General features: G+C 36.3%; 3 protein-coding genes across 6 annotated transcripts; all 3 read left to right on the top strand.

The window, feature by feature from the left end:
* Positions 1-4,857: 4,857 nt before the first annotated feature.
* Positions 4,858-10,665, top strand: LOC111490262 (protease Do-like 9). The gene is made up of 9 exons (XM_023138827.1): positions 4,858-5,612; positions 6,194-6,393; positions 6,494-6,674; positions 6,773-6,964; positions 7,944-8,176; positions 9,655-9,756; positions 9,869-9,919; positions 10,003-10,107; positions 10,199-10,665. The coding sequence occupies exons 1-9, from the start codon at positions 5,006-5,008 to the stop codon at positions 10,295-10,297; spliced, it is 1,770 nt and encodes a 589-aa protein (XP_022994595.1). The 5' UTR covers positions 4,858-5,005; the 3' UTR covers positions 10,298-10,665.
* A 1,046-nt stretch (positions 10,666-11,711) lies between these two features.
* LOC111490327 (RING-H2 finger protein ATL48-like) lies at positions 11,712-12,988 on the top strand. The gene is made up of 2 exons (XM_023138916.1): positions 11,712-11,991; positions 12,551-12,988. Exons 1-2 carry the CDS (start codon positions 11,916-11,918, stop codon positions 12,721-12,723), a joined length of 249 nt encoding a protein of 82 aa, XP_022994684.1. The 5' UTR covers positions 11,712-11,915; the 3' UTR covers positions 12,724-12,988.
* A 4,298-nt stretch (positions 12,989-17,286) lies between these two features.
* Positions 17,287-20,773, top strand: LOC111490313 (ubiquitin-conjugating enzyme E2-23 kDa-like). 4 transcript variants are annotated; one of them, XM_023138903.1, is made up of 8 exons: positions 17,287-17,460; positions 17,827-17,922; positions 18,041-18,121; positions 18,968-19,047; positions 19,509-19,623; positions 19,697-19,749; positions 19,873-20,001; positions 20,440-20,773. In XM_023138903.1, the coding sequence occupies exons 3-8, from the start codon at positions 18,078-18,080 to the stop codon at positions 20,574-20,576; spliced, it is 558 nt and encodes a 185-aa protein (XP_022994671.1). In that variant the 5' UTR covers positions 17,287-17,460; positions 17,827-17,922; positions 18,041-18,077; the 3' UTR covers positions 20,577-20,773. The 4 variants fall into 4 exon arrangements, with proteins under 4 accessions (XP_022994671.1, XP_022994670.1, XP_022994669.1 ...); XM_023138902.1 differs by having other exon boundaries at positions 17,789-17,922; XM_023138901.1 differs by lacking the exon at positions 17,827-17,922 and having other exon boundaries at positions 17,288-17,460.
* The last annotated feature ends 433 nt before the right edge of the window (positions 20,774-21,206 follow it).

Genomic DNA, 21,206 nt, shown 5'->3' with positions numbered 1-21,206 from the left:
TTTTTTTTTTTTTTTTTTTTTTTTTTTTTTGTAGTTGACCAATTCCATATATGGAAAAACATTAATGCACTGTCATCAATTTTCTTATATCTAAGTAACTGCCAAATATTATGCACAAATATCAATATATTCTAATTGGTTAAACTATATGCTAAAATAATAATAATAATTTGACATTTAAAATCTTTATTTTTTATTTTTTATAATTTATCTAATTTATGTTGAATTAAATGTGAATTAGTGGACTAAAATAAGAGTCCAACTCATGGATGAATGTTATATTACACTGCTAATAGATATTGTCTGTTTTTGATCTGTTACATATCGTCATCAACTTCACAGCTTTAAAACGCGTTTGTTAGGAAGAGGTTTCCACACTTTTATAAGAAATGTTTCGTTTTCCTCTCCAACCAATTTGAGATCTCAGAATTCAAGTCTGTTAATATAATTGAGCTAAGTAAATATACGATTAATAACTATCTTTTGTCACTATTCTGTCTATGTTTTTAGTTGGTCTAAACATAATTCAACAAGCCAATTACTACACTAATTTGTCTCGAAGATCATAATTTCAAATCTCTCGGTCCAAACAAAAACGTTCTTACCTGTCCCTTCATTTTGTCTTAGATTGTCATCGTGTCTATGTTTTTAGCTGGTCTAAACACAATTCAACGAGTCAATTACTATACTAATTCTCCTCGAAGATCATAACTTCAAATCTCTCGGTCCAAACAAAGACATTCTTAACTGTTTCTTCATTTTATCTTAGATTGTCATCGTGTCTATGTTTTTAGCTCGTAGAAACATAATCCAAACGAGTCACTAACTCTTCTCAAAGTTCATAACTTGAAATCTCCGTTTTGGGTAGGAACAAAAAGTTCAAAAACAAAACCCGAGCGCGTGCATAAATTAAAATATTGTCCACCCCAAGTGAAACTAAAGTGAAAGGAAGAAGACTGATACATCTCCTCCATGTCCATCTTTTTCTTTCTTAGCAGTGGACCAAGACAATGTCACAGTGACATGGGATCAATGGGGACCCATTAACAAGGGGTCCTTGCCAGGTTGTAGCAGCCATTGGGAACCAACAAACAAACATTCATTAAAATTCTGATGCTAATGTCCACTGAACCAACACTCTTTGTCTGATTTTCTGTCTTCCTTAAAATCTCCTATATGTTCTTAACATTATTATTACCAACTAATCTTCATTAAGATCTCATTAAAACTTGATTATCATTGCATAATTTTTCACCTAAATCCCTAACCCTTTTTGCTGAAGTGGGGTTTAATGATTGTGTATCGAACATAATCTTATCAAACCCTCGTACTATTTTTACTTGATTTCTCACGGTTGTCTTCGTGGGAGTTCGGTTTGTGTCCTAGTCCCAGTATGGCTGATCGTGTGTCCTAGTCTCAGTATGACTATATCTTATGCCCAAGATTCAGATCAGGATTCAGAATCTAGATCCGTCGTTTAATGGCCACAGCATTCCCTTGCATCCTCCCCACAAAACAACACGAGTCTATCCAGCTTGTTTGCATCATCCCTATAGACCAACACGAGTCTTTCCAGCATGTTTTGTCTTCACTTAGATGTAGTTTATCGAGTCTTTCCAGCATGTTTTGTCTTCACTTACATGTTGTCTATCGAGTCTTTCCAGCATGTTTTGTCTTCACTCACACGCAGTCTATCCAACTTGTTTGCATCATCCCTATAGACCAACACGAGTCTTTCCAATATCTTTTGTCTTCACTCACATGCATCATAAGAATATACGTGTAACATCTCATACGAAAGATATGGATTAGGATTCAGAATCTGGATTTGGTACCTAGTGGCCCCAGATGGCCACATCATTCCAGTGCATCAATTGCAGGAAGAAAGATTAGGATTCAAAGTCTAGATTCGGCACCTTATGACCCTAACATTCCCTTACATCTTTTGCGACATGGTCAAGTTATTTATTTCTTGCTTTCTAAGAGTGAAGACTATCCCCACAAAGCTGACTAGACATAATTATTCAAATATGTTTTATTCTCGCTCACATGCATCCTAGGAACATATAAAATTTCTATGATTGAGGCACTGAAAAAGAAAGATGCAATTTGTGTCACATCAACCCTCCGATTTACCGATAATTTCTTAATAGATATTTTCATCGTTAACGAGACTAAATTGAAACCGAGCCTAAATTCTAAAAACTAATTTATAATTAAGTCAATAGAAGTAATTGTAGAAACTAAATTTAATAATTTAATTTCAAGTCCCTGAAATTTTCAAAATTTAAGGGTATGAAGTGCAAATAAAGGCAAATTTAAAGGTTTTAAATTTTTTTGGTTGGTTTAAAGCATTTGCAATTGTAGGTCTAACAAAGGACATAATCCCAAATTTGGCTTTGGATTTTTGTGCTGGAACTGTTTGTATTATAAAAAAGGGACCAATAAATAAATACCCAAAATTTGGTTACAAGACATAGGAATCTGCTTTTGGAAATTGCACAGAATGTTTGCCTTTTCATGTTCTTCGTATAATCCAAACTCTTCTGAGCTGCCCTTTCTCTGTTCTTTCCTCCATTGTCTTTTTTACTTTCTTTTCTATTATTCAAGTATTTAGTAATCTAATAATTAGTCCTCGCGACTCGAGGATGTCGAAGCTGAATTTGGCACTTGATGGTCCCGACATTCCCCTGTATCTCTTGTAACATGTTTACGCTAATTACTCTTTTGCTTCTAAAAGTGACTCCAGATTTCGAATCTTGATCTAAATCTTGGTCGTAGGTTATTACATATGGTATTAGAACGGTAGCTCTCTTAGCAACGTGGATGTCGGTGGGCATATGACACCTGAGTAAAAGAAGGGGTACATGAATGAACTAAAACCCACATCCGAATGAAAGTGAATCCTGATTTGAATCTTAGACATAGGTTGTTACATATGGTATTAAAGCGGTAGCTCTCTTAGCAACGTGGATGTTGGTGGGCATATGACACCTGAGTAAAAGAAGGGGTACATGAATGAACTAAAACCCACATCCGAATGAAAGTGAATCCTGATTTGAATCTTAGACATAGGTTGTTACATATGGTATTAAAGCGGTAGCTCTCTTAGCAACGTGGATGTTGGTGGGCATATGACACCTGAGTAAAAGAAGGGGTACATGAATGAACTAAAACCCACTTACGAATGAAAATGAATCCTGATTTGAATCTTAGACATAGGTTGTTACATATGGTATTAAAGCGGTAGCTCTCTTAGCAACATAGGTGTCGGTGGACATATGATACTCGAGTAAAAGAAGGGGTACATGAATGAACTGAAACCCACATCCGAATGAGAGCGATTCTAAGAATAGGATGACTAAAAAAACGTTCAGAATAATTGAAAGTTACTGCATATACCAACAATGTACACCTTCGTTTTCGGTGGCTTAATCATATGAATTTCATGGTTAAACGTGTTTTACTTGAAACAATTCTATGTAAGTTGACTTCCTAGAAATTTTCAAAAAATGAACGTTAATAAAGACAAAATATACTGAAATGACTCGTATTGATTTATAGAGATAATCTTCCAAAAAATAAATAATAAATAGCGTGATATGTTGCATTCTTTGATATGCAAGAAAAATATTAAACATATTTCCTTTTTTTTAATTTAATAACCTTAAAAGGAATAAAATATTTATTTATTTATTTTATTAAAATTTCAAAAATAAATTAGATGGGAGGATTTTATTGTAATTTTGATGGATTAATTTTGAATGGGCCTCTGGCCTGTCTGAATGGTCATTATATTATTGGGCTAGTCTCTGGACTATAGAGTTGACGTAGTTGGGCCCAAAAGAACTTTTGGGCCTGTTAGCAGAGGCCCAAATTTTACAAGGCTTCTATTTCAACAGCGTGGCATGTTACGACCCTTGATTCGATTCAGCTAGATTCTTTGATAATGTATGCTATCATTATCATCTTTAGGATCAGATGCTCTCGAAAAACTTGCTAATTTGGCATTTTCTTATCATTCTTAAGAAAAAAATAATATTTTTTCGAGTCGGCCCATTACGTATCATCGTCAGTCTCAAGGTTTAAAACACGTTTTCTAGGGTGAGGTTTCCACACCTTTTATAAGGAATGTCTCGTTCCCTTATTCAACTGATATGGAATCTCACAATTTACCCCCTGGTACCCAACATCCTCGCTGACACACTACCATTTGTCGAACTCTTATACCATTTGTAACAGCCTAAAACCATTGCTAGTAACAATCCATCCCTCTTGGGCTCCAGTGTCCTCGTCGACACACCGTCCGATGTCTGGCTCTAATACCATTTGTAACAGTCAAATCCCATCATTAGCAAAGATTGTCCGCTGTCGTTACTCCCACAGTTGTAAAACGGGTATGATGTTAGATAAAGGTTTCTACACTCTTATAAGGGATGTTTCGTTCCCTCTTGAACCGTTGTGGAATCTCACACAGTAAATTTCTACGTAATTCATTAGTTATCTATTTATCGTCTAGATTTTTAACGTATAATTAGTGTTACATAATTCTTTACCTTTGTGGACCCAAGCATGATTCGATAATTTTATTATTATCATTATTATTATTAAACACGTGGACTTAGAATCCTTTTTAAGGACCGTAAATAGACAAGAAATATTATTTAATTTATTTAGTTTAAATATTAAAAAATTATTTTAAACATGGAATTACATGTAAGTGGCCATAAAAAAAGCCAAAATTTGCCAAAATGCTTAAAAATGGACTTTAAAGTAAAAAAATGATTTTTAATAAATAATAATAAATAAAAAAAATTATGCATAAATTTAAGAGATGGAAAGAACATATAAAAGGCGTCGTAAACGCAGGCGCCATTCGATTTTGCGCTCTCCGATTTACCTTTCGCCTCTTCGGAATTTCAGGGTTCAGAGGAACACTGGAAAATTGAAAACCCATTTCTTCTGTCCGATAAACCCTTGAAATCTCCTTTTCAATTCGTCGGAAATGGGAGAAAACAAGCGTAAAAGAGGCCGAAAGCCTAAAAATGCTAAGCCGGAGGCCCAAGATTTTCCTCCGCCGACCACTGCCACGGCCACCAGTGTTGCGATGGTTATGGACGATGTTTTTTCAGTTAGCAACGTTGAACTTATGGACCCAGCTTCCACTTCCAAACACCACCAGAACCGCCGTGGAAGGCCGAAGAAGCTTTCGAAGCATGTGGAGAATCCCGACAAGTTCCCGCAATTGTCTCCCACTAGACGTGGCTCTCGTGGAGTCGAAAAGGGGGAATTTACTGCTTCCGTCGATGTTTTTCCGCCTGCTGTCGTTGCGGAGCGGGCGCAGCCGGAGTGGCCGGGTATTGCGAGAGTCGTGCCGGCGATGGATGCTGTTGTGAAGGTGTTTTGTGTGCATACGGAGCCGAATTTCTCGCTTCCTTGGCAGAGAAAGAGGCAATATAGCTCCAGTAGCAGTGGATTTGTGATTGGTGGAAGGAGGGTGCTTACTAATGCTCATTCTGTCGAGCATTATACCCAGGTTAAGCTTAAGAAGCGTGGGTCCGATACAAAGTATTTGGCTACCGTACTTGCAATCGGGACTGAATGTGATATCGGTAATGATATTCTTTTTCCTTGACCTCTCCCACCTCCCTTTCTTGTGTGTGGGGTTTTTCATTCAATTCGTGATGATTAGAATGGATTTTGACGGTAAAATCTTCACTGGATTATATTTGACCAATTTTCTATGTTCATAAATCTAAATTGTGCGAACGCTACCATGAATGTGGTTATTCATTTATTGTTGCTATGAGTTGAGTACACTAGTCATGCCTTTATGGGCTTAAGTGCACGGAAATACATTTTTTAGGCTTAGGAAATGGGGAAATGCATGTTGATTTAGGAAATGCACGAAGATATGTTATAGACACTAAACTTGGTTACTTTAGATGAGATTCACAGTGTGCATTTATGTTTCAATACTGTTAAGAAACTTAATAATACACAGATAATATGAAAGCTTAATAAGAAATAGAATGACAAGGGTTGCTAAAATTCTCCAAGATGTATGATGTAAGTGGATCAAGATCCATGTGATTATGGGCTTGAACCTACATTTATCTCCTTGTCTTTACTTGCATGAATTTATTTAGTCGTGAACTCCAAGTATTGAGAATTATGATGTATGATGTTGCAGCGATGCTTACTGTTGACGATGACGAGTTTTGGGTGGGAGTTTCACCGGTAGAATTTGGGGAATTGCCTGCACTTCAAGATGCTGTAACTGTTGTTGGTTACCCAATTGGAGGCGATACAATTTCTGTCACAAGTGGGGTTGTATCGCGAATAGAGATCCTGTCTTATGTTCACGGGTCTACTGAGCTTCTGGGTCTGCAGGTTTTGATCTTTTGAAACTAGACCACATTGTCTGCTATTTAGATTTATAGGAATGGGGACAATATGGCTGATGCTTTACTTTGATTGTTTTGTACTTTAGATAGATGCTGCTATAAACTCTGGTAATTCCGGTGGGCCTGCCTTTAATGACAAAGGCAACTGTGTAGGCATTGCATTTCAGTCACTGAAGCATGAAGATGCCGAAAATATAGGTTACGTCATACCAACACCAGTTATATTGCATTTTATACAGGACTATGAGAAGAATGGAGCATATACAGGTATTTGGCACTTAAGAGTGGGATGAAGATCAGACTGGTTCTTTTGTTATGATTTACTTGGTTCTTTGATTTAAGCTATAACATTTCTTGGATTCCAGGGTTTCCAATTCTTGGTCTTGAGTGGCAGAAAATGGAAAATCCTGATCTTCGCAAGGCTATGGGTATGAAGCAAGATCAGAAGGGTGTCCGTATTAGGCGTATCGATCCCACTGGCCCAGAATCCAAAGTTTTGAAGCCTGCAGATATTATTCTCAGCTTTGATGGGGTTGATATTGCAAATGATGGAACAGGTAAATTTATGGTTTATTACTTTTGCACAATGTTAAAACATGATCCTTGAACTGGCAACCATCTAACGACTAATTTAGCCTCTACTTTGAATAATAGTTATTACATTTTCAATTACTTCCATTAACACTGACAAGATTGGGGAAATTTACCTATATTCATATAAAGGCCTTCTCACGAATATTCTTTTTCTTAGAAAAACAATTTATATTTTTATTAACGAATTACCAAAAGTGCAAAAAAAAGGTAGATAAAGTATATTCACATAGTCTAGCCTAACCAATAGGATTACAAAGTATCTTCTGATTAGCAATATGTGACGGGGATGGATTGCAATGTTCATTCCCAAGTACATCCAGTGGAAGTCAGAGAAATAGAAACTTCCTATTTATATGAAAAAATCACCTCCCTTCCCCACAAAAAATCTTTTGTTTCTTTCTAGCTATTATTCTGCCAAGACTACAGCACTTTGACATACTTCAAGGAGGGTAAACCACCAATGAATTGAGGAAAAATCTCTCCTATGGTAGAAGGCTGAACCAGGTTAAAGCATAGTTGCTGGCTACCATTGTAGCAATATTTTTAAAATTCAAGCCTTTCTTATCCATACTTTTTCTTATCTTCTTCTAAATACTAGATGCCTATTTCTATAGAAAATTTCTCATCTCATTTCTTTAATTTTACTTTATGTCTTGTTTTACTATTCATTACTTCTCACATGTTTTCTATTCTTTTCACCTTAATGTTTTTTCTTTTGGCATCTTGCATTGCACTTAATGTCTAGAGGCACTATTGAGCACTCAATAAGCATGGTGTCTTTAGAAAACACTGATGCATTGCACTTAATGCAGTGCATGGCAGAATCTAACCCTTAGGTTGTTGCTTTTGTGTCTATAAAAGTTGTAACCTTATTTTGGAAAAGAAATTCTGTTGATTACTCTTCTTGTGTATTTGATATGCCACTCTCTTATTATTTTGCAGTTCCTTTCCGGCATGGTGAGCGTATTGGTTTCAGTTACCTTGTCTCCCAGAAATATACTGGTGATAGTGCAACAATAAAAGTTCTGCGCAACTCTGAGACACTCAGTTTTACCTACCAGCTTTCATCTTACAGAAGGCTCATTCCTGCCCATAGCGAGGGCAAAGCTCCTTCTTATTACATTATTGCAGGATTTGTCTTTAGCACTGTATCAGTTCCTTATCTCCGTTCTGAGGTTTGTAATCCAAAATGCTTCCCTTCCTCTCCTCAAATTCTGATTTTTCTTGATGACTTTCTCTTCTGCCTTTTCTAGATTTTATACGATGGACGTTAATATGATAGGAAGTGCATTCTTCATTTGTCGGTTATAGCAATCATTTTGTTAGGCATGATACTCTTATTGTCTGTGCAACTGCTATTGCTCTCATCTATCCATGCTCAGTTTAGTACCTGCTTTATTTTGTACTAATTTACTCTTAGATTGTGAGTGCACTGTAAATGAAATGTTGAAACTTGTAGCAACAGCATCCTCAAAATGTCCCTAAATGTCTTGATGTGTTGAGTTTTTTTTTTCCCTATTAGCTTTGCCTCTAAACCCTAAACATAAAATAGAACTTCCTAAACAAAGGGCATTATACGGCCCTCCAGTCTCCATTGATGCAAAGAACATTTCACTTGTGGAATGGTGTACCTTTTGGTTCTCAAGCGGCTTTCATTTGAGGCTGTGAAATCTTAGATCCCATCTTGATTAATAATTAGACAATAGATGAATGGGGGAGAAACAACCAAAGAGGCTTTGTTTTCAATATAGTGTATGCTAAATTGGTTGCTTACTGAATTAATGCTCATTGTCATTGCAAGAGAAAATCTCTAGCTTTTATAAGGCTGTCACGTGGGAATTTTCCCTATTATTCATTATTTGTGTTGGGAATATTTATAGGGAAATATTTGGGATGTTATTAGGATTATTAGGAGAGGACATATCTTTCATCAATAGAAGTTGGTTAGTGTGATATATTTAGGGCGTTTTGTTGGGAAGGTTTGGTGGTAGGCAGAATTTGGAGAGAAGTGTTATAAGAGTCCAGATCTCACAAAGTGCTTTAAACTCGTAATTTTTCTTTATTAGTTCAATAATATTTTCTATTAATCTCCGTTTCAAATGGTTCCTATCAATTTCGAGTTGTGTTGATGGTGTTATTAACAAAAAATGTCAATAAATGTTAAGGAGCTAGGATATCTGTATTGAAATATTCACTCTTGTGTTGTATGTTCTCTTGAATTTAAAGAAACTGGATGGGTTTATCGGGGATTTGTTTTGAAAGGAACTAATTTGGTTGGTGGTTTTTATTGAGTTAGTTGGAAGATTACTTTCCTGTTGATAGAAAAAGGAGGTTTAGTATTGGAAGTTTAGGAAAAAGATAATTCCCTACTCCGTTAAAGGGGCGCTTTACAGGCAAAATAGACGACATGATGCTTTATAGCATGAGGTGGTTAGTTCTGTTGAAGGAAAAGCGCTGTTTTAACCTGAGATATGAACATTTTGGAACATTGCTTTACAAGTTGTGGAGCCACTTTATTTTTGCTCTTATGGTACACATTGATGGAATGATCTTGAGCGTTTAAGCAAAAAATTGTGTTTTGTAGCTTTTACTGATTTGATGGTAGATTTATGTACACAATGATACTGAACTTTCTGAAAATGCCGAATTGTAGTACGGAAAGGATTATGAATATGAAGCTCCAGTCAAACTTTTGGACAAACTATTGCATTCAATGCCACAATCACCAGATGAGCAGCTAGTAGTGGTTTCTCAGGTTCTCTCTTCTACTCTCTCATCTTCACTTCGGTGTAATATATTGATGTGTATTTTACTCAGACTTCTAACTTCTCAGCCTTTTCTCCTTTTATCTTATAAATTTCTTGCAGGTACTTGTGGCTGATATCAACATTGGATATGAAGACATCGTCAACACCCAGGTTTGGATTATACCGTAGTCTTCGAAAGGATATCATTATAATTGTAAGTAATAACTGCGCTTGTTCGTCTTTGTGCGTCATAGGTTCTTGCTTTCAATGGTAAACCCGTGAAGAACCTCAAGAGCTTGGCTAACATGGTCGAAAGTTGCGATGATGAGTTTTTGAAGTTTGATTTAGAATATCAACAGGTGCTAATTCCCCTTCCTTCATTAAGGATGATTTCCTCTCTTTGTTAATGATATCTCTAAGGCTCATTGCTTGTTTGCTACAATCTTCCAGATAGTTGTCCTCCGTACAAGTACAGCCAAAGCAGCCACTTTAGATATTCTGGCAACACACTGCATACCCTCTGCCATGTCTAACGATCTCAAGGCCTAACTTCAGATTGAAAAATTAGGTACACTTGATTACATAATTTTTCGTACTCCGTTTTCCAACCTGCTGAGTATGTCAAGGTTCTGAAGGGTTCCATTTGTAGTATGTGTATGCTTTCCCTCTTCACGACAACGCTGCGTTTACTGCAAACGGTAGGAGGTAGTAAATGTTCTGAAGGATTAGTATGTAGGATAGAATGAATCAGGTGTTAGAATTGAATTGTATCAACTTCTCAGCTCTTGGAAGTTTTGATTAAAATGATATTAGTAGCAAGTTAGGCGAATTTGATAGCTTTATCAGTTCATCAAATCACTATACTATTGAAACTCTTACCATTGGTAATGCATCGAAAATCAGCCAATAGTCTCCAAGTCTCTGACAGTGTCGTGTGGTTTCTCGAGTAACTGTTGACGATTGTTGGTCGGGAGTGAATTATCTTATGCGATAAAAGCTTTGGAATGTCAATCCGGATTAAGGGGTTTGTGTGAGAACTAGAACCAGGATATGGGAATCTTGTTTCTTAGCAAGCATTGGTGTTAGAACTAGAACTCAGTTAGTTGTTATCTAAATTCCTTCCATGATTCAAGTCGGGCTAATGTGAAATGACATTATGAGGGAATGCACATTTCTCCTTTGCTTGTTTTTTTGAGAGGGAATTACTACAAGATTGATTTCTATATCTTTGAATGATTCTTTATTGAAAAATAAAGGCACGTTCGTATTTAGTTGTTAAGGACCTCTCCAATGCCAAAAATGGATTGCCCAACCCGCCCTTGAAATATTCTGCCTAACGAAAAAAGGTATTATTAGACAAAGAGACTTTCGGCCGGGACTGGAGCTGGGGCTAGACTTTGGTTGCGCAATGGTAAACTGATGGGATGGTGTTCTGATTAATTTATGGAAGGATTGTTTATCAATAATTTTTATTATTTGAAGGTTTATAATATTGGACTCTAATTAAAATAAAATAAAATAAAATAGTAAAAATGATATTTTTTGAATTCTTAACCTATTTTATTTATAAAAAATAAAAATTCAAAAATTATTTTTTTGCACAATAAATGTGGTTTCTTCATATATTTTACTGATCTATATCAATTTTTACTCTGTTGAATCCTATAAGTTTTAATTCGTATGTCATTAAAAAATATTATCATATATATATATATATGCATAGTATAAAATTAATTTTAAAGAAAAATAATATAAGTTAATATTTTATTGGTTTTTTTTTTTCTTTTTTTAACTTTTGACAAATTTTTTATTTTTATTTTTTTCTTTTTTGGTTAAAATTAGTGTTGAAAATTGAATAGGGTCAAAATGAGCAGTAAAAATTGATTTTTCTTCCTATAAATTTTTTCATAAATTTTTTCACTATAAAAAATAAATAGTTGAATGGCCCCCGACCCGCTAATTCGTGCCCCATTTACATCCACACCCGGCCGAACTTGCCGAACTTGTACGAGAGGAGGAAGACAAAGGCCACGGCGTCTACCTCTTTTTCTTTCCAAACCAATTCTTCCTGAGTCGGTGGCTTTTAATCCTGCGTTTATTGTTTTTGATTCAGATTCTTCTCTCTTCCCACGTCGTTCAATTAGAAACGCCATCGCAATTCACAGATATGAGCTCCGGCGAATCCAATTTGGACGAATTCTTCGTAGAGAAGAAGCGCGCCAGGAACCCTTTGGTCCCCGTCGGTAATCTTCCCAATTTCTTCCTCCTTAGTATTGTTACTTCTTCAATTTCTTAGGATACTCTTTTCCGCCGGTGGATTATGTTATAGGGTTGTATTGGACGTGCTGAATTCTGGGTATTTCAGAATTTTCGAAATTGTTGCCCAGCATGTTCTTTGAAATGGGGGACTATAAGTACAGATACTTTGTGAATATCTATTGGTTACTGTTGTACTCACAGGCCTTCATGTTGTTGAACTAGCGAAAATCAATTTAACAATACGAAAATTTGAAGCCGGAGTTATTGGAGAATTAAGCTTTTTTTCCCCCAATTATGGATCTACAAGCATGGAGATTTTAAGCAGATTTTAGGAGGGGGGAGGTTTTCCTAGCACCCAAAGAGTTTCATTCCGTGCTGTCACATGAGTGAAACTGCTTATGAGAGTCAATGGTTGTTAATTCTAGGCTATATAGCTATATATATATATATATATATATTTTTTTTTTTTTCTGGGTGGCAATGGTGCTGCCGTGCTATGAGTTTTCCTCTTTTGGTTTCTGTTTGATAGAGTTTAATATTCAGGTGCACTTGTGACTGCTGGAGTTCTCACTGCTGGATTAATCAGCTTTAGACAAGGAAACTCTCAATTGGGGCAGATGCTAATGAGAGCTCGTGTGGTTGTCCAAGGCGCTACAGTAGCACTGATGGTTGGCACCGCTTTCTACTACGGCGAGAATCCCTGGCGGCCGAGTTAATATGTCAATGTTCTGCTTTTTATGATTTTCTTTTCAGGATCTTGTTTTACGTCGAGAGATTTCGGTAACGTTGAAAGATTGTTGTCTTTCAATCTTTCTTCAAGTATAACAACAGGTCATTCGGTGATTTGATGACAATATTTATGTTATGTATTCATTCCTAGGGCATAGATGAGTTGCCTTCAAAGATATAAATCTTGGTGTTATGTTGGAATATTGAAATTATAAGAGAAAATCATTGGGTATATTCACAATATCTTCATCTAATTTTGATGAGCGTCCCTATTTTATATATATGCTTCTGTTGTCTACACAAGAGGGATGAGATCTGATGGAGGGGCTCACTTATTCTAATTTTCTTCTTCTCTCCTTTATGTTGAGCGTATAAACATTGCTATTTGAAGAAAGTTGTTCAAGACTCTTAGTCCCTTTCGAAAAGAAAGTGGCGCTATCAACATCTGACCTTCCTCATCCCTTATCCCCCAAGCCTTTAAGCCAAGTTGTCCTTGCCCCATCTGATCCAAATTTCGATTTAATCAATGGAGTTATTCACTCGACAAAAGACGCTACGATTTCTTGCAGTTATTCTCCCTCACATGGTAACGATTTTGATGTTGGATTGTTATTAGCATCTTTATTGTGGATTTAGTTTTAGAGCCTTTGGATCCTAACATGCATGATGTTGTTATTGAAGACTCTTATTTTGTAGCTTTTGGTTCGTTATTTTAGGATTGTGTCAAGGGAACGCCTCATCTCCCTCCATCATCAGTACCCTGAAAATTTGCTTCTCTTTTTTAAAGCTTGTGGTTTCAAGGTGCGTGAAATTACTCCATTGATATAAAAGGAAACCATGTAGGGGTTTAGTTAAGCCGTGATTTACTTGGGGGTTTACTTAAACCGCGGTCTACTTGGATTGTATGAGGTTTTTGGAGTTCTGCTTCTTTAATGTTGCTTCATTCTCTTCTTTCAAGCTTCTAACTGCCTTTCCTTCGAGGTTAATTGCTCGGCTTCTACTACAAATGGTCTTTTTTTGTGGCTAAAGCTTCATATAGTTACTTTTTAGCTTGTTTTGTTGTCGATCTCCCTGTTTTTGGATAAGTAAGTCTTTTGAGCTTCCCTAGTGTTTTGGAGGATTTCCTTTTTGTCTTCCGTGCCCTTTTTAGAGGGCTTTCTTTCGTGTATGGCATTGAGGGCTTCTTTCTTTGCAAGCATTTTCTTTTGTTTTGTTCTCTCTTATTTGTGGTTTTGAGTTTCAAGATTGATTCGAGCCTCAAGATCTCTGCAAACTTGTTCTATTCAGTTTCTTAGTTCAATATTGGGGTGTGTTTATGTTCTTTTTTGTTATCCGTTTTGTTCTTTTTCATTTCCTTGTAGTGTCTTTTTCTCTTTAGCATTTGTGTCTTCTCATTGAAAACTTTCATTCTTGTTCAAAAGGAATGGGAAACACAAGTTATACACTACATATGTGGATGTTTCACTTCCTTCCTTCCGTTCTCAGTCAATTCCACATGGTATCTATCTGGCAGCATTGACGTTGTGGCTGTAGATATGCATTTGCTATATCTCATTTTTATGTCAAGACCAACAGTTATACTTTATTAAGAGGTTTCGACTCATGGTCTATCACTGCATCTTCTTTGGATTGAACAAATGGGATTGACTCATTATGAGATAGAACCCTGTTTCTCCTCCAATCTTTTCAACTTGTCATTAATGTTAGCTTCCACCTGGTTCTAAATAATTCAGCTCCACATCTTCTCATCTGCTAGTCCATTGAACAGCTTTGTATGTTTCTCTAGTTGCTCTCATCATGGAATGAAATTTTTCTCTCGATCAGTCAACTCATTATGGTATGTTCTCTGGAACCCTTGTTTTTTTTACTGTAATCTGAAAGTTGGAAATACTTTAGATCCGTCCCTTCTGTTGCTTTCCCATAATGTTTGTTTATATCTATGTTCATTTGCCTTGCTGATTTTAGTGGTTTGGAAATTTAGGAAGGGAATGAATGCTGAAAAGAAGTATTATTGTTAGAAATTTTGCATTGTTTTGAATTGATTCATTCGGTTATCGTACATTCTTTCATGTATAACCCAAATTGTAACGACTCATGTTCAAGTTCATTGCTAGTAGATGTTGTCCTCTTTGTGCTTTTTCTTTTAGGTCTTTTCTCAAGGTTGAACGCTTCTGCTAGAGAGAGGTTTCCATACCCTTATAAGGAATGCTTTGTTCCCCTCTCCAACCAACGTGGGATCTGACTATCCACCCCATAGGGAGAGGGTTCCACACCCTTATAGGGAATGCTTCGTTCCATTCTCCAACTAATGTGAAATCTCATAATCCACCTCCTAGGGAGAGGTTTCCACACCTTTATAAGGAATGTTTCGTTCCTGTCTCCAACCAATGTAGGATCTCATAATCCACCCCCTTAACCTCACTTTTATAAAAAATGCTTTGTTCCCCCCTCCAATCGATGTGAGATCTCACAATTCACCTCCTAGGGAGAAGTTTCCACACCCTTACAAGAAATGTTTCGTTCTCTTCTCCAACCGATGTGGGATCTCACAATCCATCTCCTAGGGAGAGGTTTCCATACATTTATAAGGAATGATTCGTTCTCCTTTCAAACGTTGTACAGAATAGAGTTCCACTTCCCTTCCCTTCAAGAAATTGTTGGACAAGCCACAGGTTGTGGGGGATGTTAGTACTCCCGACGGCCGGCGTGTACCGGCCAAATAAACCAGCTCGGGAACAGAAGGACAGCTGTTGGAATTCTGGGAGGTGCAGTGGCAGTTGTCTGTCAATTTCTGGCAAAGAAACTAGTGGCCATGATTTTGCACTCAACCGCTGTCTGACACGTGCATTTGCCCACATGGAACTACAATTCCCCACCTGAAAGGCCAAAGCTCCATTTCTCCACAAAACTCAAAACCCCACTAACCCAACTGAACTTCCCTTGTTCTTGTATATTCAAAACTCAAACCCATTTCCATTTGCCCTTCTTCCTTTCTACTCCTTTCATTGCCTTTTGTATTGGGTTTCGTCTAATGGCTTCTCCGGATTTGGTGGCTAATTCCAGCTCTTCTTTCTATGATAATGTGGCTCCTTCTAGGTTGAAGAGGAAGAGGAGAGAAGCACGAGAGATTCGCTGGAAAGTGCAGAAGCTCCGGTGGGTGGTGGCCGGTGGTCGAGGGCTGCAGCGGGAACATCTCTTTGCCAAGACAGCTAGGTATATATTGTACTTGAGGTTGAAAGTTTGTGCTCTTGAAACCATTCTCAAATTGCAGGACGGAGCTTAACAATTTGTCTTGTGAATATGAATTTTCCATCTTCTTCTCATCTCTTCTATGTAGTTCTATAGAAATGTGTGTATTTTTCTTTGATTTTGTTTCCTGCATATCCTGTTCACATTGACACATTTTCTATCCCGACTATCCTAGCCAATCATATGCGCTTCGGTTTGCTATTTGTTATAGCTCGTTCGGTAGAAGAGTCTGGCTTTTGAAACTCTTAGTCAATAGTTACTATTAAACTCGAGAAATAGCAAAGCTCTCTCTCGAACCTCTTAGAGTGCTTGCTATTTTTTGTTTTGGATTTTCCAATCACAGGAAGCAATCTTCATTGGCACAACGATCTCCACACAGCAACCTCTACTATGGACAATGTTTTTAGGCTCGGTTTTCTGTTTTGTTTTTGTTTTCGTTTTTATTTTTGTAAACTAAAAATAATTTGTATAGATAGATTTAAAGGCTTGGAATAGACATAAATCCCTCTAAATTTATTGTTTTTTTTTTAACATTACATGGGATAAGAATTTAAACTTTTTAACTTTCAACCAGAAAGTATATATACTATGTCAATTGAGCTATTTACACCTAAGTTTGTCTTATTTTTATTTCGGTTAAATTATTAAAAAAATTAGAAAAGTTTTGAAACATCTATGAAAAATATAATTCAAATTTCTAATCTATTGATCATATATACATTTAACTTAATGGGACCCACCTTCAAAAGAGCGAAGAATCTCCATTTAAATGAAAATAGAGAGAAATTGATAAATATATTAAATATGATATTATATTTTTTCTAATAAAATATTATTGAATTTTTTCTAATAAAATATTATTGAATTTATTATAAACGAGGTATTTGAAAGATTTATATTTTAAAAATATATTAAAATATGAAGAAAAAAAAATTATCACAAGAATTCTAATCTAAAAAATTCTCTATCTCGACATCTCAAAAATAAATAAAAATTATAGGAGACCGGGACGAAAATAGATAAGACTTGTTTGGTGTTTATATATATTACATATGTTTTTCATTACAAACAAGTGACAAAATTGTAACTAATTTCTCAAATTTGAAATCACATAATTTAAAATAGTTTCTCCAACCTTGTTGATCTTGATTCAAAGAATGGGTTAGTGGAATCTTTGCATAGAGAAAGTAAAAGTCTACTTCTTCATTGCCAACTCGTTTTCCTTTTCAATGGAATTGACATTAATTGACACCAACTTTAATGCATAAATAAATTTAAATTTTCAAGAACAAAAAATTCAATTAATTTCCAAAACCAAAATTTCATTGCACTTTTCGTATACAAATTCGCCTCTGATCTACGCGTCCTCACTCAAAAATTTATTATTCTTCTCTGTTCCCATTCCAGAGTTTTTCCCTTCTCTTCTCACCTTTCGTCCTTCATCTGGGATTTTCTCGCCATTGGAGACTCCCCTTGTAAGAATCGACCCAACCCTTTTCTTTTTTCTCTTAGAGCTCAAGTGGGTTAGACATGGATCTTCGAACAAGACATGTTTTTAGCCATTTCCCAGGTTCTTACATTCTGGGTTGTCTGTATAAAATTGTTTTGTTCTTGTTGGTCGGGTGTATACTGTAATGCTTCGGTTTGGTTGAGTTTGGGAGGAGGAAAAAGGGTTGTTTCTTTATTTATTATTGTCGTCGATGTTGTCCTTTTCTCCTTGTCTAATAAGTTAAACAAGGGGCTGTTTGTTTATGAACTTTATTTTGGATGATGAACTATACCTTTGAATCTGCTATTGCTTAGGCATTGGAGTCATCTAAATATTATCTTCTCTGTATAAGATGTTGAAGATTGAATTCTGATCTGCTTGTGTTTTTGAGATCTTAATGGAAAAGGGTATCTAAGAAAAGATTTGTGGATGAATTTGGCAACTCTAGGTGCATGATTCAGCCCTTTGATCATCATGTTTTTTTTGTTTATCATGTTAGATCTCTGGAATTCTTGTGTTTATCATGTTAGTGAGAGAATATGATGCTATTGAGCAATTCTTGGCAGGCATTCTTGTGGGATTTTTGAGGTGTTGCTATTCAAAATGTCTTCTCCAAACAAGCGGAGAGACATGGATGTCATGAAACTGTGAGTTGATTATTCATGATGCTTCACAAGTAAAGTTTTCTCATTAGTTTCTGTGTTCTTGCTGTTCTAATTGTTCTCTAGTTCTTGATAATCACTACAAGAAACTAAGGAAAAACTATAAAGCTTGGAGATCCCACGTCGGTTGGGGAGGAGAACGAAATGAAACATTATTTACAAGAGTGTGGAAACCTCTCCCTAGCAGACGCGTTTTAAAAACCTTGAAGGGAAGCCCAAAGAGGACAATATTTGTTAGTGGTGAGCTTGGGTTGTTACAGGTCTAACTGTGAGGCTAACGACGATACATAACAGCCTTATAAGGGTGTGGAAACCTCTCCCTAGTAGACGCGTTTTAGAAACCTTGAGGGGAAGCCCCAAAGGGAAATTCCAAAGAGGACAATATTTGCTAGCGGTGGGCTTGAACCAAGAAACTATTCTGGAATCCAAGATTTTTTGGGTATGCAGCTGTTCGATAAGAATCAATGGGGGAAAATCTAAGTTTTGTTAAAGTTCTATGACCTTGAAACTTGAACGTTTGTCGTGTTGGTGCTAATGCCGAAGTTTTTTATTTCTTCCCTTAACTGATAAGCATTTGCCCTTCATGAATGGTATGAGAAGTTATGAAATGATTTACTTGCTTATGGCTCTCAAGCCTACCATTATGAAGAAAGAGGTCCCTAGGGAACTTATTTTAGCATAAATTTGAGTAGTAACTGATCTTTCAACATGCATGACGAATCATTTACGAAGTTCGTGAGTTTATTTGATTAATGGGAGAAATTTTGTGGTAATCCGCTGTATTTCCTTGTTTCAATTCTAATATGCTTAGTTGAACAATGCTGAATCCAGGATGATGAGTGATTACAAAGTGGAGATGGTAGACGACGGGCTCGGTGAATTTAACGTCGAATTCAACGGTCCAAAAGAAAGTATTCCCCATTCTCATGCTTTTGCTTCTATTTCTATGTATTTCTATGCTTATGCATATGGTTGGATGGCTGAGTTTTCCCCTTAATTAGTGGTGCCACTTCCTAATGCTTTTGGTACCGTTTCGACTCTTAAGTTCATCTCGTGTAGAACGCTTTTGTACAGTTAGATAGCATGATCATCATCGAACTTTACATACGCTTCTTCATAACGCCCACAAGTTTCGAAATATTTGACATTATGGTGACACACCGTTTTGACTCTTAAGTTAGGCTCGTGTAGAATGCTTTTGTACAGATAGATAGCGCGATCATCCTTGAACGTTACATATGCTTCATAACACCCACAAGTTTCGAAATATTATGAACTTCTCATATATTTACTTACCCATGTTCATTTTATATGCTTCAAACCTTCTTGGAAGTTTATTATCATCACTCGAACTTGCCTGCAACAATGACAGGCTTGTATGAAGGCGGAGTTTGGAAGATCCACGTCGAACTCCCCGATGCGTATCCATACAAGTCCCCGTCTATTGGGTTCGTGAACAAGATATATCATCCAAACGTCGATGAACTGTGAGCAAACTAGACCTCACATATTATGGCTCTCAATATCTTTAAGATTCTCATGTTGTCACTGTACTTGCAGATCTGGTTCTGTGTGCTTGGATGTGATTAACCAAACTTGGAGTCCAATGTTTGGTAACTTTAGAACAATTGCCATTCTACTTATTTTCTAGCTCAAAATCTGACATGAATGCTGACTGACATGTTTTTTTTTTTTTTTTTTTTACTTCTTTTCTGTTGTATACTTCCATTTTTCAGACCTATTGAATGTTTTTGAAGTTTTCCTTCCACAGCTTTTGCTCTATCCCAATCCTTCAGACCCGCTTAATGGTGACGCAGCGTCTTTAATGTTAAAAGACAGGAACCAGTACGATAAAAAGGTCAAAGGTATGAATTTCTTTTGCGAAGTATAGAACGAATGTTGTGTCATGATAGTATCATATCGTGTTCGTAAATGAACGTTGCTTCTTTTGGTATGTGTATACTTGGTATTGTTGAATATGTAGCTCCTCCATTAGGGGTATCAACTCCCCATATACAATATTGGTTCGGGACCTATAGATTTGCGTCGTTTTAGTCCTGAAACTGTAAATTCTATACAGTGTGATCTTGGGTTTTGCATAATAGTGTCTCTACTTTTACGTGGGTTGTTTGTTTGGCATGACTCCTCCATTAGGGGTATCGACTCCCCGTGTACAATATTTGTTCGGAACCTATAGATTTGCATTGTTTTAGTCCTAAAACTGTAAATTCTCTACAATGTGATCTCGAGTTTTGCATAATAGTGTCTCTACTTTTACGTGTGTTGTTTGTTTGGTACGACAGAGTACTGTGAACGCTACGCGAAAAGGGAAAATGTGGTGAATGCGAGCGCGGAAGATGAGAGTGAAGAGGAAGTAAGTGATGAGGAAAGTGATTCGAGTGAGAATGATAATGATATTGCTGGTCATGTTGATCTGTAAGGGCCGTACTAGATTCACATTATCTATGCCTCACTTGCACAAAAAGACATGGAATTGAACTGTTCCATCCACATGGCTTGTTGTTTGTAATGAAACAATGTTGTTGGTTGGTGTTGGTATGTCACAATTAGGATGTAAAATTATGAATGCTTTTCATGTTTTGTGGTAAGTGGAAGTACACATAGCTGTTGTTGAAATGTTTCATGGCTCTACTTTGCTTTTCTTTTATATAAATTTTGAAGAAAAGGTTTAGTTTTTTTTGGTTCGAACGAGTATTTTTATTTTTTATTTTTTAGTTTTAGTTTTATTTACGTGTACTATTGATATTAAAACTTTTGAAAGTTCAAGGGTATATCGACTTTGGTAGCAATCTTTTGTACATGAGGTCCCAAATAATGAACACTATTAGGAACTTGTAAATAGATCATCTACTCTTCGTTGTCGATCCGTTGTCGATTTGTTAGTCAGCATGGGACTTGAATCATGGACATGTTTACTAATTTCATTTCTAGATGCTTATTTGACTATGATACCAATTGACATCGTAGTTACTCTAACTCTTAAGCAAATTAAGCAAGTTGGAGAACTCAGGCTTGAATTCTTGGTGGCACAAATGACTTATCTCATAGT

Source organism: Cucurbita maxima, unplaced genomic scaffold (genome assembly GCF_002738345.1).
Source record: "Cucurbita maxima cultivar Rimu unplaced genomic scaffold, Cmax_1.0 Cma_Scf00015, whole genome shotgun sequence".
Lineage (NCBI taxonomy): Eukaryota > Viridiplantae > Streptophyta > Magnoliopsida > Cucurbitales > Cucurbitaceae > Cucurbita > Cucurbita maxima.
This window is presented reverse-complemented; position numbering and strand designations above follow the sequence as displayed.

Bases quoted from the DNA above. Each gene is read 5' to 3' on its own strand.
- LOC111490313 (XM_023138903.1), top strand. From the start codon at position 18,078: ATGTCTTCTCCAAACAAGCGGAGAGACATGGATGTCATGAAACT. The intron at 19,048-19,508 runs GTATTCCCCATT...CAACAATGACAG, and splicing joins ATTCAACGGTCCAAAAGAAA to GCTTGTATGAAGGCGGAGTT. The intron at 20,002-20,439 runs GTATGAATTTCT...TTGGTACGACAG, and splicing joins GTACGATAAAAAGGTCAAAG to AGTACTGTGAACGCTACGCG.
- LOC111490327 (XM_023138916.1), top strand. From the start codon at position 11,916: ATGAGCTCCGGCGAATCCAATTTGGACGAATTCTTCGTAGAGAAGAAG. The intron at 11,992-12,550 runs GTAATCTTCCCA...TTTAATATTCAG, and splicing joins GAACCCTTTGGTCCCCGTCG to GTGCACTTGTGACTGCTGGA.
- LOC111490262 (XM_023138827.1), top strand. From the start codon at position 5,006: ATGGGAGAAAACAAGCGTAAAAGAGGCCGAAAGCCTAAAAATGCTAAG. The intron at 6,965-7,943 runs GTAAATTTATGG...ATTATTTTGCAG, and splicing joins TATTGCAAATGATGGAACAG to TTCCTTTCCGGCATGGTGAG. The intron at 9,757-9,868 runs GTTCTCTCTTCT...AATTTCTTGCAG, and splicing joins AGCTAGTAGTGGTTTCTCAG to GTACTTGTGGCTGATATCAA.